This window comes from Gymnodraco acuticeps, unplaced genomic scaffold, assembly GCF_902827175.1.
Source record: "Gymnodraco acuticeps unplaced genomic scaffold, fGymAcu1.1, whole genome shotgun sequence".
Lineage (NCBI taxonomy): Eukaryota > Metazoa > Chordata > Actinopteri > Perciformes > Bathydraconidae > Gymnodraco > Gymnodraco acuticeps.
Genome location: NW_022992158.1, coordinates 285043 through 300367, shown reverse-complemented (window position 1 = coordinate 300367; position 15325 = coordinate 285043). Strand labels below are relative to the sequence as shown.

At 42.6% G+C, this 15325-nt stretch overlaps 1 protein-coding gene across 2 annotated transcripts; it reads left to right on the top strand.

Annotated features, from left to right (window-relative positions):
• The first annotated feature begins 5132 nt into the window (after positions 1 to 5132).
• On the top strand, positions 5133 to 13526 carry LOC117538615. 2 transcript variants are annotated; one of them, XM_034204474.1, is made up of 2 exons: positions 5133 to 12217; positions 13026 to 13526. In XM_034204474.1, the coding sequence occupies exon 1, from the start codon at positions 6042 to 6044 to the stop codon at positions 12054 to 12056; it is 6015 nt and encodes a 2004-aa protein (XP_034060365.1). In that variant the 5' UTR covers positions 5133 to 6041; the 3' UTR covers positions 12057 to 12217; positions 13026 to 13526. The 2 variants fall into 2 exon arrangements, with proteins under 2 accessions (XP_034060365.1, XP_034060364.1); XM_034204473.1 differs by having other exon boundaries at positions 5133 to 12235; positions 12994 to 13526.
• The last annotated feature ends 1799 nt before the right edge of the window (positions 13527 to 15325 follow it).

Below are 15325 nucleotides of genomic sequence, written 5' to 3'. Positions count from 1 at the left end.
GTAGTGTCTCTGCTGGGACATGTTTCCATGCTTTAATGTTCAAAAAGCTCTTTATTCTTCTCATACTGCCTGTGCTGCAGCACCTCTTTTCACCCTCTGTCTGAATCTGATTGGTTAGCTGGCCGGCTCTGTTGTGATTGGTCAACCGCTTAGAGATGTCCCGCCCCTTAGCCTATCACATACAATGTGTTGTAGCGCTAGCCAATAGAAGCGTGAGTGTTACACAGTGATGTCACTTTGATCAGGAAATAAACAAAGGAGTCCAATGGAGGTGTGGGGGAGATACAATTTCCCTCTGGAGGGAACACACAGATTGTAGCCTTTGCAGACCATTGACATCCACAACAACCACAACACACAAAAGGAAAGGGAAAACCCCCCAAAAGCTTAATAAGGCCTCCTTACCAAAGATAACACATTGGTTGCTCACACGTGACAAAAACTCCTTTTAGAATGACGTGTCTCAGGCGATATGAATGTTAAATTAAATCCTTGTGATCCTTGTTTCCCTTCTACATCCTCCCCTCCCCCCCCCCCCCACATATGTTTGAACTTTTGAACTCCCAGTCATGAGTTCACTCCTCACTTCCTTTAACTCCTCACTGTGTTTGACTGTGACTGTTGCCAGAGACAGAGGAGCAGGATACTGTAAACACATCCAGAGTGTGTGAAGCACCTGCATCATATATCTCAGAAACAAAGAAATGATACACACTCACACTAACACACTGTTGTTGTTTTGCTGTGTTTATAATCTTGCTTTAAACTCACAGCTGTTGCTAGTCCTCCTCTGACAGGATATCCATCACCACTCTCGCTGTAGTGATTGTTGCTGCAGGCTCCTTGTGTACACAGGCTATAAGTACTGCATTTTTAATGAGAAATTATGACAAGGAAGCAGGAAGCATTACTGAAGAGAAACACAATCCTGAAGTCCTTATTACCTAACTGTATTACATTTAAACTGTAGTCAGATGCCGAGAGTATAGTTGTCTTTGCATGATGTAGATTAAATGAAAAACAGGCCCCTTGCTCCTCTTCAATGACTCATTGGTTTGAAATATGAGTTTGTTGTTCTGTTTGTCCTCTTTAAGCTTCCTATCACATTATGCAATCTAACAGAAATATACAAAACCATCCTCCCCCAAAAACTCCACTCCAGTGCAGCTATCAGCCATTAGAAGCATATTACAACAACAACTCACATAAAGGTCCCCTATTATACTGTTTTTCATCAATATATTATAGGTCTCAGATATTTATAAAATATGTCTCTGAAGTGTTTGGCTCCAAACACATCATTGCAGCATTACCCATAATCCCCTCTGTTTCAGCCCTGTTTCAGCCCTGTTTCCAAAGTGCTGATTCTCTGTCTGTTACTTTATGGCGCGTTTCCACTGCAGCGAGTAGCTCGCTTTAAGCGTGCCGAGCCGTGCGGGGCCCGTTTTTGGTTGCATTTCCACTTGGCCTAGTTTTGGCCCGGGGCTACTTTTTCACCTTTTTTCTGGCCCGACTAAATCGTGGTTCTCGGGCCAGGAACAACCAGGCTGAGTCGGGCTGAGTATGCTAAACCAGAGAGAGAATCGCTGGCAAGGGGGCTACAACGACAACAACATGAACATATTTGACCGTGATTTAATTGTAATACACGTTTCAAAATGATGCCGAATTAACAACATACTGATACCGGTTAGTAAAAACCATAATTAATGCTTTGACAAGTCTGCAGACAGACGGCAGGCGAAAAACCCTTTTAGAATGCGTGCTTTCTAAATGGAGCTTGGCTAAGCTAACGCTATATATGCTCCGACCGTCTACACTCACAACAACGGCCTATACAGACATAAATAAACCAGCGACTGTATTCGCCATGACACAGGCTGTCTGTGGTTTGTACTTGTTTAACTTTTGTCTAGTTTCTGAACAGATATGAGGAGCTGTGAGCTCTGAGTGCTAAGAGCTAACGGCTGTGTTGTTTTTCTGGGGCTCTCATTGAAGATGACGTCACGGCTCCGCCTACACTGCGTTACTATAGTAACCAGTGGTGTAGTGGGCGTTGGACGCGGGGGTACGCCGTACCCCCACTTATTTGGAGCACAATCTTTTTTTTAATAGTCTAATAAATATAAAATCATTGCCAGTGTTCTCAGTTGCAAGTGTGTATTTGTTGTAATAATGACAAAAACATAATACATTTCACAGTAATTATAATACAAAATAAAAACGATTTCCTTAAAGAATTATGATTCATCATCACGCTCATGACCCCGCGGCGAGCACGGCGAGCCAGCTCACTTCCCGCCGATTTTGCGGTAGCTCTTTCCCTCAAGAATGCTAACGAAAAAGCTCTTGGCAGGCAAACATTTTTTACTTGACTTCTTTTCTAAAAAGAATATAATTCACAAGAAGAAAGAGGCTAGCAGCACCGAAGCTACAAGTGAAGTTGCTACTAGTATAGGCCTACATCACCAGAAGAGCCGCCTAAAGACGTGGATAATGCTAGCACTAACGTCAACGTTAGCTGCGCTAGCAACGTTCCGCTGGCTAGCTCAAGCTCACCTTTCCCAGAGGTATGGACGGAGGAGATGTGGCGGAGGAAACAAGAGGCTACCCGTGGATACACTGCAAAGCTGGGAAACTGGACTGCAAAGTTTGTTCATCCATTTCGGATTTATCAGTCTTCAAAACGCAAGGTGTGTGTGTGTGTGTGTGTGTGTGTGTGTGTGTGTGTGTGTGTGTGTGTGTGTGTGTGTGTGTGTGTGTGTGTGTGTGTGTGTGTGTGTGTGTGTGTGTGTGTGAGAAAAGCAGCGCTGTCTGCTTATTTGCAATGTAGGCTAGGCCTAATCAGAATAATTTCAAGTCCAGATCATCGTCTGCTTAGTTGCAATACTGTAGTTTATGCAATTTAGGCCTATAAATTGTTTATGTAATTTATATGCCAGTGTGTCCATGATTTTGAGTCTGTGTGTGTGTTGAGCGCAGCGCCGTCTACTTTTTGCAGTACAGCAACTATAGGACTAAGCATGCCGGTAGTTTCTTTGGGCCTGTCTGCCCGTGTTGTGAGTGCACTTCGCACGTGCGCACTTGTGTGTCGTTCAATGGACAGCTCCCCCCCCCATCCCCCCCATCTATGTATATACTCGCATTTTAGACTCTGTTACTAACTGTATATCTGTAGACTTGGTATGTCTTAAATGTCCGGTTAGGATGTATTAGAACGAAATCTAAAATGAAAATTGTAAATAAGCAATCTGTATGTAAAAAACCACCTGTATGTAAATTGTAAATAAGCCATCTGTATGTCAAATATGTCTTATATGTCTTAAATGACATGATGAATTGGAAATGGGGGACCCTGATGTAAACAAGACGAAAGTCTTTCTCTGGTCTGCATCCCCTTAACAATTGTATGTTTTGAGCTGTACTGTACTGTACCCAATATACAAGCTGTTAATAAACTTTTCAATCAATCAATCAATCAATGGCATTGTTTGGGATTACCTAATTAAAATAGCGTCCCCCCAGTAAAAAAATCCCCACTACACCACTGATAGTAACTGCCCCAGTTCCTAAACTGTAATGGAAGCGCAGCATTAAAGTGAACCGGGCCTAATAAGGCCTAACCAAACCGAGCGAGGCCTGCAGTGGAAATGCAACACAACGGTGCTCTAGTGCGGCTTTCACACCAGCGCTTTTCCATTTCTAGCTCCGAGCAGGAGCTTTTCTGGTTCAGCTCCGGTTTCCCTTTTCTGCTCCCGCTCTGTTCACACCGCCCAGAGCTGATGCTGCTGCGTCATGACGTCACCGTTTACGTCCCTGCTTCATAAAATCCAAATCGCGCGGAAATCCCTCACATCGACAACAACAACAATGGCCGATTGTATTGAAGCGCTGTTCGCTTTGGTTATCCTTTTACGAAACGAAATGGAAGGCATCGGACGACTTTACAAGGGACGACCTTACTTGGAACTTTACAAACATCACACGCAGGCATTTTGTTGTTGTTCAGGAGGTTGATCCCGCCCATGCCCCTGCCCCCGCCTTGAGCTAAGAGGCGGTGCCGCTGCAGTGTGAAGAGGAAATACTTTTCAGGCTCTAGCTCCGAGCCGGCCCTGAAAACGCGTTGGTGTGAAAGGGGCATAGGAGGAGATTCAGGTGATAAGGTGGGTGGTGATTGGTTAATGGTTACACAAGCCAAAACATCGTTATGACATCATAAAGTGGCCAAAATCTGATCAGCTCATTTTCAGACAGGTTTTTATGTAAATGGAGGGACAAAAAGAGAGAGAATCTTTTTTCCTGAAACTTACAGAATCTCTTGACACAGAGGGGACACATGTTGATGTAGAAGATACGTGAAAAAGTGGAATTTGCATAATAGGTGACCTTTAAATAAGAAACACGATCTGGTGAAAGCAGGGTTGACTGTTTTTATGATGCAGAGCTGTGACAAAAACTAAATTTCCACTCTTTATTTAAAATATATCACAGTAGAGCTACCATATCATATCCTTTTAATTCATTCAACAAGAAAACAAGGAGGCAGTGATTTAAGAAACATTTATTCTAATCCCTGTGTAGTTCAGTGTCTCGTGTGCTTGGCAACGCTCCTCAGGCCTTCGCCAAGATGCAGACGAGGAAGAGTGTGAGCCAGGCTTTGAAAAACAACGGATCAAAGACTTCATGTTTCTGGTAAAAGCAGAAAATGTGCTTGCTGGTTCCCACGGGTTCGGGTGTTTTTAAACTGAGACCTGCGAAAGTGCACTGCATGAAGAACAAAGGTGTCCTGAACACATCTGCATGTGTCAGAGCTGCATGGAAGTGGGAGTCATGTCGGTCAGTGCTGTAAAGATTTATGTATTAATAACAGAAAAATACAGAAGATGGGGATGATGAGAAAATTATTTGACTATGTAGATGAGTTCACTTTCATAAAACAAACTTTCCATCAACCTTTCTGCCTTCACTGAGGTTCATATTCTCTCATATCTGACATTCTCCTGAATCCATCTTTTTCACATGTGTTCTCATTATCGTTTAATTTAATTTATTAATTTATTTAATTTATCGTTTTAATTTAATTTAATGATGTTGTTTATTCTGTAACATGATGTTAGAGCCATTTTACCTTTTGTTATTATTGTCTGAATGTTGGGCTTAATAATAATATAAATTAGATTATACTGTAAATTATTGGCTATTTTTGTGAGTCACATTATGGTTTAAAATGCATTAATTTAAGGCTCACTTATTATTTGTTATATGTGCGTCAGTATCACGTGCATGGCTATGCCTATATATGGTAGGTTGATAGGACACAGCTGGGGGTGATAGACGGGGAAATGGAAAAGTCTTTTGACCGTGTTCTTTTTGTTACTTTGGAAAATGATACACTTTTGAGTTACTATGAAGCGAAGAAATGTGTCCTCCTGTATGCACCGTGTGGATCAGTGAATAAAGCTCATCTGATTCAACTACGATCTCCGCTGAATTGTTTGGAAACAAAGAGAGGCGCGTCAAAACCCACAACCCCGATAGAGGTGGCTATTAAATGGTAGACAAGGATTAAAACGCCACCACAATAGTCAAAAGACTCCGTAAACTGTGGATAAAGACTTCGAAGGACAAGCACAGGATTCGTGTGGATTCCAGCTCTGCTTTGGAAACAGCGAACGGACGTTCTAAAGTGCCGAGGAGGAGGCCGTGAGTAAACCACGCCGGCCCGGAACTTATGAATGAGACGCTGTTTACAACGGGATCGCTTCGTCAAACAATGCAAGTACTGATGTGTGCATAGTTACGGATGTTTGACAAAACGAAACGGGAAATCCATCCAGTGATATCCTGATGCTTACTGAAGATAATCCGCAATTGCTGTTGGAATGCTTAAACAATGAAATGCATTAACGAACTATCACGCAGCCAGGAAGCGGACGTTAAAGGAATATTTGGCACAAAAACAGGACTCGCGAAGAGCTGTTCTTGGAAATATTAATGACTTTATTTCATGTGGATTAAGTGAAGAAAAAATTAAATAAACCATGGATCCTGATATACCTCCAGCTGATGTTGCCGCGGCAGAGGAGAGATATAAAACTCTCAGCCAATCGCGAAGAGGAAAACTTGGAGCATGCACCCGCAGAATGAATGAAATTAACCCATTACTGGTGCGAGGTGGAGATGTGGAAAAGGTGGATGAAGCTGTTGCAACGTTCAAGATGTTACTCAATGAATTTATGGAATGTCATGGAATTGTTCAAATGCTTTTATCTGAGGAAATAAGGGAAACTGAGAGAATAGATTGGTATGAACCAAAAATGTCTGCATTCACGAATTTCCTTAAGGATGTGGAAACGTGGAAAAGCTCTCAAATGGATCCTCAGATACTGATTGAACCCCATGACAGTGTTTCCAATGCATCAACCAGGAGGAGCTCAAAAGCAGGATCAGCAACTTCTTCTGCTTCTTCAATCCACCTCAAAATGGCCACAGAAAGAGCTGCCCTCCTTGCCCGGGCAGCAGGATTAAAGGAAAAGCATGCACTTGAAATGGAAAAGGCTCAACTGCAAGCTAGATCCGAACGGATAGAAATGGAAGTCAGCCTAGCTGAATCTGATGCAAAAATGAAAGTCCTGGAGCACTTTGAGACTGGTTCACAAAATCCAACACAAGGAAAATATGATGGCATGAATGACTATTTAAAGGACTACAGATTAAAAACACATATGTCAATGGATGCAGAGCCGTCTCCAATTTCCTTTGCTGAGTTCGGATCCATTCCCAAGACACCACTTCAAAGGCTTATACACCAACAACCAAGACCACCAGAAAATATTGATAATGCAAATCAAAGCTCTCAACAAACAGCTAGAGATGCAGGAATTACAGGGACAAATACTAATGACAATTTCCTGACTGTGATGCAAAGACAAAATGACATTGTTAATTTACTTGTACTTCAACAAAAACAAGCATCACTGCCCACTAGGGAAATCCCAGTCTTTGATGGCAATCCCCTGAATTATCAAATATTTGTGAGGGCATTTCAACATAGCATTGAGGAGAAAACCACCAGTAACCAGGATCGATTATATTACCTGGAACAATATACTTCGGGATCCTGCAGGGAACTGGTGAGAAGCTGCCTTCACATGGATGCTAATAGTGGCTTTGCTGAAGCTAAGAGACTGCTAAAAGTGCATTTTGGAGATGAGCTCAAGATAGCAAGCGCATATATGGGAAAAGCTCTCAACTGGAACACTATAAAGGCAGAGGATGGAAAGTCACTGCACTGTTATGCACTTTTTCTGAGAGGCTGCTGTAATGCAATGAGGGATCTGCAGAACATGGAGGAGCTGGACCTGCCATCCAACCTACGGCTCATTCTTTCAAAGCTACCTTACAAACTAAGGGAGAAGTGGAGAACAGCAGCTTGTGATATTCTGGAGCGGAGCCATGAAAGAGCAAGATTACCTGACCTTGTTGTATTTATTGAAAGACAAGCTAGAATACTTCAAGACCCTCTCTTTGGTGACATTCCCGATCAACTTAACAGTACAAAGGCGGCTTTCAAGACCAAGACTCTTGTTGATCCATATCGAAATAAGAGCAAAGGGAGCAGTTTTGCAACCACAGTGGCTATAGTGTCAGACAGGCGTGCAGAGAAACTCAAAGAAGACAAATATCCTGTTAAAAGCTACATTTCCTCCACTAACAATGACACCTCATGTACTTTTTGTACAAGTAAACATCCTTTAGCTGAATGCCATAAAATACATTCAGTATCTCATGAAGCTAAAATTGAGTTTCTGAAAGAGAAGGGACTATGCTTTGGCTGCCTGAAGGTGGGGCACTTGAGCAGGAACTGTAACAGGAGAATGACCTGTCAAATCTGTCATGCTAAGCACCCAACTATTCTGCACATTAAAAGATCTTCAAAGCCTGAAACTGAGAACTTTAAACATGGTAAGGCAGAGCAGCAGAGTGGGGGAGCAAGGCCTGATGAGACATCCATCAGCAGTGCTCTTGTTTCAGTAGGAGAAGGTGAAGGAATCGGGGCTGGTAAAGACAGCATACTTGCCATAGTGCCAGTGAAGGTGAAACTCTGCCATGGAAATAAAAGCATACTGACCTATGCATTCCTGGACCCTGGTAGTACCGACACATTTTGCACAGAAGGGCTCATGAGGCGGCTTGGTGCTAGAGGACGGAGAACTGAAGTCCTTCTTCAAACGATGGGAACAGAGAAAACAGTCAGGAGTTTTGAGGTAACAGGTCTAGAAGTGGGACATATGGAAGATGGCACATATATAAACTTGCCCAAGGTTTACACTCAGAACAAAATCCCTGTTACCAAAAGAAACATTCTCACCCAGGCGGACCTCAAGAAATGGCCTTATCTGCAGGACATCCAAATAAAAGAAATAGATGCTGACGTGGGACTTCTTATTGGAGTAAATACTCCAAAGGCTATGGAACCATGGAGAGTTATAAATAGCCAAGGAAATGGCCCATATGCAGTGAAAACACTGTTAGGATGGGTCGTTAATGGTCCACTTAATGCTTCCACAGATCTGGATGATGAAACCCCTGTGGCATTAGTGAACAGGATCTCAATTGTTCACCTTGAGAAGCTAATTGAAAGACAATATATTAACGACTTTCCAGAGAAAGAGTATGAAGAGGAAAGACAAATGTCAGCTGATGACCGAAAGTTCATGCAGATTGTATCAAGCTCGGTTTCTCTTAAAGATGGCCACTACAATTTACCTCTTCCTCTAGATAATCCAAACATTATCATGCCAAACAACCGCCAAATGGCAGAGCAACGAGCAATGGCACTAAAAAGGAAATTCCAGAAGGATCAGACCTATGCAGCTGAGTATAAAGGCTTTATGAGTGACATTATCAAAAAAGGATATGCAGAGAAAGTACCATCGGACGATCTACATGTGGAAAACGGCAAAGTGTGGTATATACCCCATCATGGTGTCTATCATAAACGTAAAAAAACGATCCGTGTGGTCTTTGATTGTGCATCATCCTATAAAGGCAAATCCCTCAACAGTGTACTCCTTCAGGGCCCTGACTTGGCAAACTCATTGATTGGTGTTCTACTCAGGTTCCGTCAAGAGCCCATCGCCATTATGGCAGATATTGAGGGGATGTTTCACCAAGTGCGTGTAAACGAGGAGAACATAAACTTGCTGAGATTCCTGTGGTGGCCTGAAGGAGAAACCAGCACAAATCTGGAGGAATACCGGATGAGGGTCCATCTCTTCGGAGCTGTTTCCTCTCCAAGCTGCGCAAACTTTGCATTGCGAAGAACAGCTGAGGACAACTGTGGCAAATTTGATGGAGAAGTGGCAGAAACAATCAAATCAAATTTCTATGTGGATGATTGCCTCAAGTCGCTAGCAAGAGAAAATCAAGCTATAAGCCTTATTAGGTCTCTCAGAGAAATGTGTTCCCTTGGTGGATTCAAACTGACGAAATGGATAAGTAATAGTCGAGTGGTGCTAGAATCCATCCCTGATGAAGACAAGGCTAAACAGGTGAAAAACTTGGATCTGGACAGGGATAAGCTGCCACATGAAAGAGCACTAGGGATGTACTGGGACATTGAAAATGATATATTCAGTTTCCGTGTGACTGTGAACAACAAAACCCTTACAAGAAGGAGTATACTTTCCACTGTCAGCTCTGTGTACGATCCTCTTGGTCTTCTCGCCCCTTTCATATTGAAGGCAAAGCAAATACTTCGATTACTCTGTAAAGCCCAATATGGATGGGATGAAGAAATTCAGGTGGAACTCTCAAAACCATGGCAGAAATGGCTCAAGGATTTAGACCAGCTGGCAAGATTCCAAATTGACAGGTGTGTAAAACCCAAGAACTTTGGAAGAGTGAAAACTGCACAGCTACACACCTTTTGTGATGCAAGTGAAGAAGGATACGGTACCGCAAGTTACCTGAGATTCACCAATGACATGGAGGAGGTACACGTAGCCTTTGTGATGGGAAAATCAAGAGTTACCCCACTAAAAGTCATGACAATTCCAAGGTTGGAACTCACTGCTGCTACATTGGCTGCACGAATGGACAAAATGCTCCGATCAGAGCTACAAGGAGAGCTTTTAGAATCAGTATTGTGGACTGACAGCCAGTCAGTACTGAAATATATTCGAAACAGGACTAAGAGGTTCCACACTTTCGTGGCAAACCGGATTGCTGTTATTCATAACCTCACAAAAGTGAACCAGTGGCGGTTTGTAGACACCAAAAACAACCCCGCTGATGACGCTTCAAGAGAACTGAGCATTGAATCCTTTTACAGTTCAAAAGGATGGCTTCACGGTCCAGAATTCTTGAAGAAATCTGAAGCACAGTGGCCAAGTATTCCAAAAGAACTTGGTTCTCTCCTTCCAGATGACCCTGAAGTACGCAAAGAAGCGATTGTCACCAGCATTGTCACATGTAAGATGGAAAAAACTCCAACAAGTAAGCTCTTGGACTATTATTCTTCATGGAATGACCTAAAAAGAGCTGTTGCATGGATAATGAAATTAAAGACAATCCTCCTGCAGATGAGAGAAAAAAGAAAAGATGACTCCACTGATCTTGGAGCAAGGCAGGATAAAGGAAAGGGACTGAAGGATCAGATGCTTCTGCTCAATATGCCTACAGCTAATGCACTAAGACTTTCAGTAGAGGACACAGAAAATGCTGAAAAAGCCATTATTTGCCACGAGCAGAGACAGCATTTCAAAGAGGAAATTGCCTTGCTGGAAAAAGGAAAACAGTGCAATAGAGGAAGCTCCCTATACAAGCTGGACCCTATCATTGATGCCGGGCTTCTGAGAGTTGGAGGAAGAACTAGAAAGATGGCTATGCCAACTGAGGTCAAACATCCAATGATTCTACCGAAACATTCTAATATCTCCAAGTTGATATTAAGCCACATCCATAATCAAGTTGGTCACTCAGGAAGAGGTCACATGCTCTCCAAACTCCATCGACGTTACTGGCTATCCGCTGCTAACTCTTCAGCAAGGAGGATCATAAAGAACTGTGTGTTTTGCAGACGCCTACAGGCTAGAGCTGGAGAGCAGAAAATGGCCGATCTCCCACTTGATCGAATAACACCTGATCTTCCACCTTTCACTCATGTAGGCATAGACTATTTTGGACCCATCGAGGTGAAACGTGGCCGAGCTCATGTCAAAAGATGGGGAGTAATCTTTACCTGCCTGGTAAGCCGTGCTGTCCACCTGGAAGTTGCCAGTCATTTGGATACAGCTGCATGCATAAACGCTCTTCGTCGATTCATCTGTCGTCGTGGCACAATAAAGAGCATCAGAACAGATCGAGGCACCAACTTCATCGGCACACAAAAGGAACTGGAGGAGTCTGTAAAACAACTGGATAACAACAAAATCAAGCAAACACTACTCAAAGAAGGAATTGATTGGACATTCAATCCCCCCTCCGGAGCTCACCATGGCGGAGTGTGGGAAAGGCTAATACGACTGGTTAAAAAGATCCTCCATTCTGTCCTGAAGGAACAAACATTGGATGATGATGCTCTGCACACCGCCTTGTGTGAGGTTGAGGCAATAATGAACGATAGGCCAATCACAACAGTGACAAACGACCCAAACGACCTTGAACCCCTCACACCTAATCACCTACTTCAGTTAAGAACAAATCCAATCTTGCCCCCCGGACTCTTTCAGAGAGAGGATCTGTACTCACAGAGAAGATGGAAACAGGTGCAGTACCTTGCTGACCTGTTTTGGAAGCGCTGGACCAGGGAATATCTTCCTTTGATGCAAGAACGGCACAAATGGAATACTATCAAAAGAAACTTCACCCCCGGAGACCTGGTCGTCATCATTGATGAGAACGCACCGAGGAACACTTGGCTCCTGGGACGCGTAGTTAAGACCCTTCCTGGTTCAAAAGGACTTGTTAGGAGTGTCCTGGTTAAAACCAAGACAAGTACGATCGAAAGACCCATAACTAAGTTATGTCTGCTCCTGGAGGCGACAGACTGAGCCTACTAAGCCTTAGCCTTTCAGTCACGTGCACCTCTGACTGTTAGACCAAAGGACTAGACTCTTGGTCTCCTACCCCCTCCCCATCAAAGGCTGCCTTTTGAACGCAGACCATTACAGACAATTAGTACTAGACCTACACACTCCAGTACTAGTCTTACATGGACTTGAAAGTATACATTACATTACATTACATTACATTGCATTTAGCTGACGCTTTTGTCCAAAGCGACTTACAATAAGTACATTCGACCAGGAAGACACAACCTTGAAGAAAACAGAATCATATAAGTATATCAGGTTTCATAGAGCCAAACATTTCAAGTGCTACTCAACTGGTTTTAGGTAATCCAGTCCTTTATTGGTATAAAAGTGCTTCGTTAATCGTTCTAGCGCTCGAAGTGGAGTCGAAAGAGATGAGTTTTCAGTTTGCGCCGGAAGATGTGCAAGCTATCTGCCGTCCTGATGTCAATGGGGAGCTCATTCCACCATCTTGGAGCCAGGATAGCAAACCCACGTGTTTTCGCCGATGGGAACTTGGGTCCTCCTCGCAGCGAGGGCGCAACGAGTCGTTTGGCTGATGCAGAGCGTAGTGCACGCGCTGGGGTGTACGGTTTAACCATGTCCTGGATGTAGGAAGGGCCAGATCCATTCGCAGCACGGTAAGCAAGTACCAGTGTCTTGAAGTGGATTCTAGCAGTTACCGGAAGCCAGTGAAGGGAGCGGAGGAGCGGAGTGGTGTGGGAGAATTTAGGAAGGTTGAAGACCAGACGAGCCGCTGCATTCTGGATGAGCTGCAGAGGTCGGATGGCACATGCAGGTAGACCAGCCAGGAGGGAGTTGCAGTAGTCTAGGCGTGAGATGACGAGAGCCTGGACCAGAACCTGAGTCGCTTTCTGAGTCAGCTGGGGACGTATCTTCCTGATGTTGTATATACAATATACATGGACTTGAAAGTATACAATATACATGGACTTGAAAGTATACAATATACTATGGACTTAAGTATACAAATATGCTACGGATGGACGTTATGTTTTGTTAAAATGACTCTGTTGATGTACTATTATTGGTAATTGCTATGTAATAAGCAATTAGGGGCTGGTATGTTAGAGCCATTTTACCTTTTGTTATTATTGTCTGAATGTTGGGCTTAATAATAATATAAATTAGATTATACTGTAAATTATTGGCTATTTTTGTGAGTCACATCATGGTTTAAAATGCATTAATTTAAGGCTCACTTATTATTTGTTATATGTGCGTCAGTATCACGTGCATGGCTATGCCTATATATGGTAGGTTGATAGGACACAGCTGGGGGTGATAGACGGGGAAATGGAAAAGTCTTTTGACCGTGTTCTTTTTGTTACTTTGGAAAATGATACACTTTTGAGTTACTATGAAGCGAAGAAATGTGTCCTCCTGTATGCACCGTGTGGATCAGTGAATAAAGCTCATCTGATTCAACTACGATCTCCGCTGAATTGTTTGGAAACAAAGAGAGGCGCGTCAAAACCCACAACCCCGATAGAGGTGGCTATTAAATGGTAGACAAGGATTAAAACGCCACCACACATGACATTGCAGGTCTGTCCTTCCTGGGAAATGGATGTGTCCCCATTATTCTGATCATTCCGGGGTTTCTTTTGGTTGGTTTGGATAAATGTATTTTAAGCATCCCAAATTGGTATCACAGCAGCTTGTAATTTCACAGAAAATATATACATGGTGAAATATACATATCTCAAAGTAACTGATTTTATGGAGGAATGTGAGGGATGCTTGCTTTCAGCCCTGTGGTGTGAACATGTTTCTCTAATGATGTAATTCCCTTTCCAGCCTCATGGGGAAGCTGTAGTTGAGCATTTAGAGCAGGAACATCACATGTTGCACTGATCCAGTTTTGCTCTGTACATTTAGGACTTTTTCTGCCGTGTATCCATGGGTTGGAATATCCTCACGACTAGGGGATGTGTTGCCATGAAATCTCATGTCCCTCTCCGGATATTTTGCTATCAGTTTGGTGATCCTCTGACTCTTATATAGCTCATAGTTTGGTTTATGATTACATACTTGAAAACTAATGACATTCCCATCAGATTTTGTACTACATGTATGTCATTAGTAGTGATTGTAGGGGTGTAACGGTTCACAAACATTTCGGTTCGGTACGTACCTCGGTTTTTAGGTCATGGTTCGGTTCGGTACAGCAGAAAAAATTATCACAAAACATAAAATATATATATATATTTTTAAATTATTATTAAACTATGAATAATGTATTCACTCAAATAAATACAAAATATAATAAAATAAACACTAAGGTGCAGCATTTCGATGAACTGAAATAATCTGTATTTGAACTTTACTGTACTAGTACTCACAAAACATAAACTATTAGTTTTGGGTTTTTAATTATTATTAAACTATGAATATTCACTCAAATAAATACAAAATATAATAAAATAAACATTAAGATGCAGCATTTCAATGAACTGAAATAATCTGAATTTGAACTGTACTGTACTAGCACCTAAGCAGCCAGTTTGACATTATGACTTGCTCTCGCTAGGGACAGAGATAGCAGATACAGTAAGGTAGTGCTTTGCTAACATGGCAACATAAGGATATATTTGTCGTTTGTAATAGCTTTGGCTCGGTCTGATCTTTTTGCGAGTGGTGGAGGCTTAAATGCTAGTGGGAGTTGGGTTTGCACTTCAGTCTTTTTTCTTTTGGTACCGGTGATATTCACGTTCGGGTGATGCCTTTTCAAATGAGTGCAAGTTTGATGTATTTCCAGCCGCGTAACCAATTTTGGTTGAACAATGCCGACAAACAGCTTTGGTTCGGTCCACCTGTCTTTGTCCGTCATCCTTGTACGTAACTGCGAAACCAAAATGTTCCCAAACCGGAGACTTCAATGATGCTGGAGGATTTTCTAGCTCAACTTTATCTGCGTTCGCCATTTCGACAGTTCCTCAAATTAATGACTACATTTGAACAAATCCCTGTGACCAGCTCAGTATGCCTCTCGTCCAATGAAATGACTTGGTCGCTCTATGACGCGTTGAACCCAATGTGAGCAAATTACTCTGAATGCTGCGACGCAGCACCTGAGATTACTTCCAAAAAGTTGTTCACGTTCTAAAATGTTTACATTTAACGTTATATTCGTTCGGTACACACGTGTACCGAACCGAAAGGCCCGTACCGAATAATTTCGGTACGGGGGTACGTATACCGTTACACCCCTAATTGATTGGCTA

Excerpts from the sequence above, each read along its gene's own strand:
- LOC117538615 (XM_034204474.1), top strand. The coding sequence starts at position 6,042 with ATGGATCCTGATATACCTCCAGCTGATGTTGCCGCGGCAGAGGAGAGA.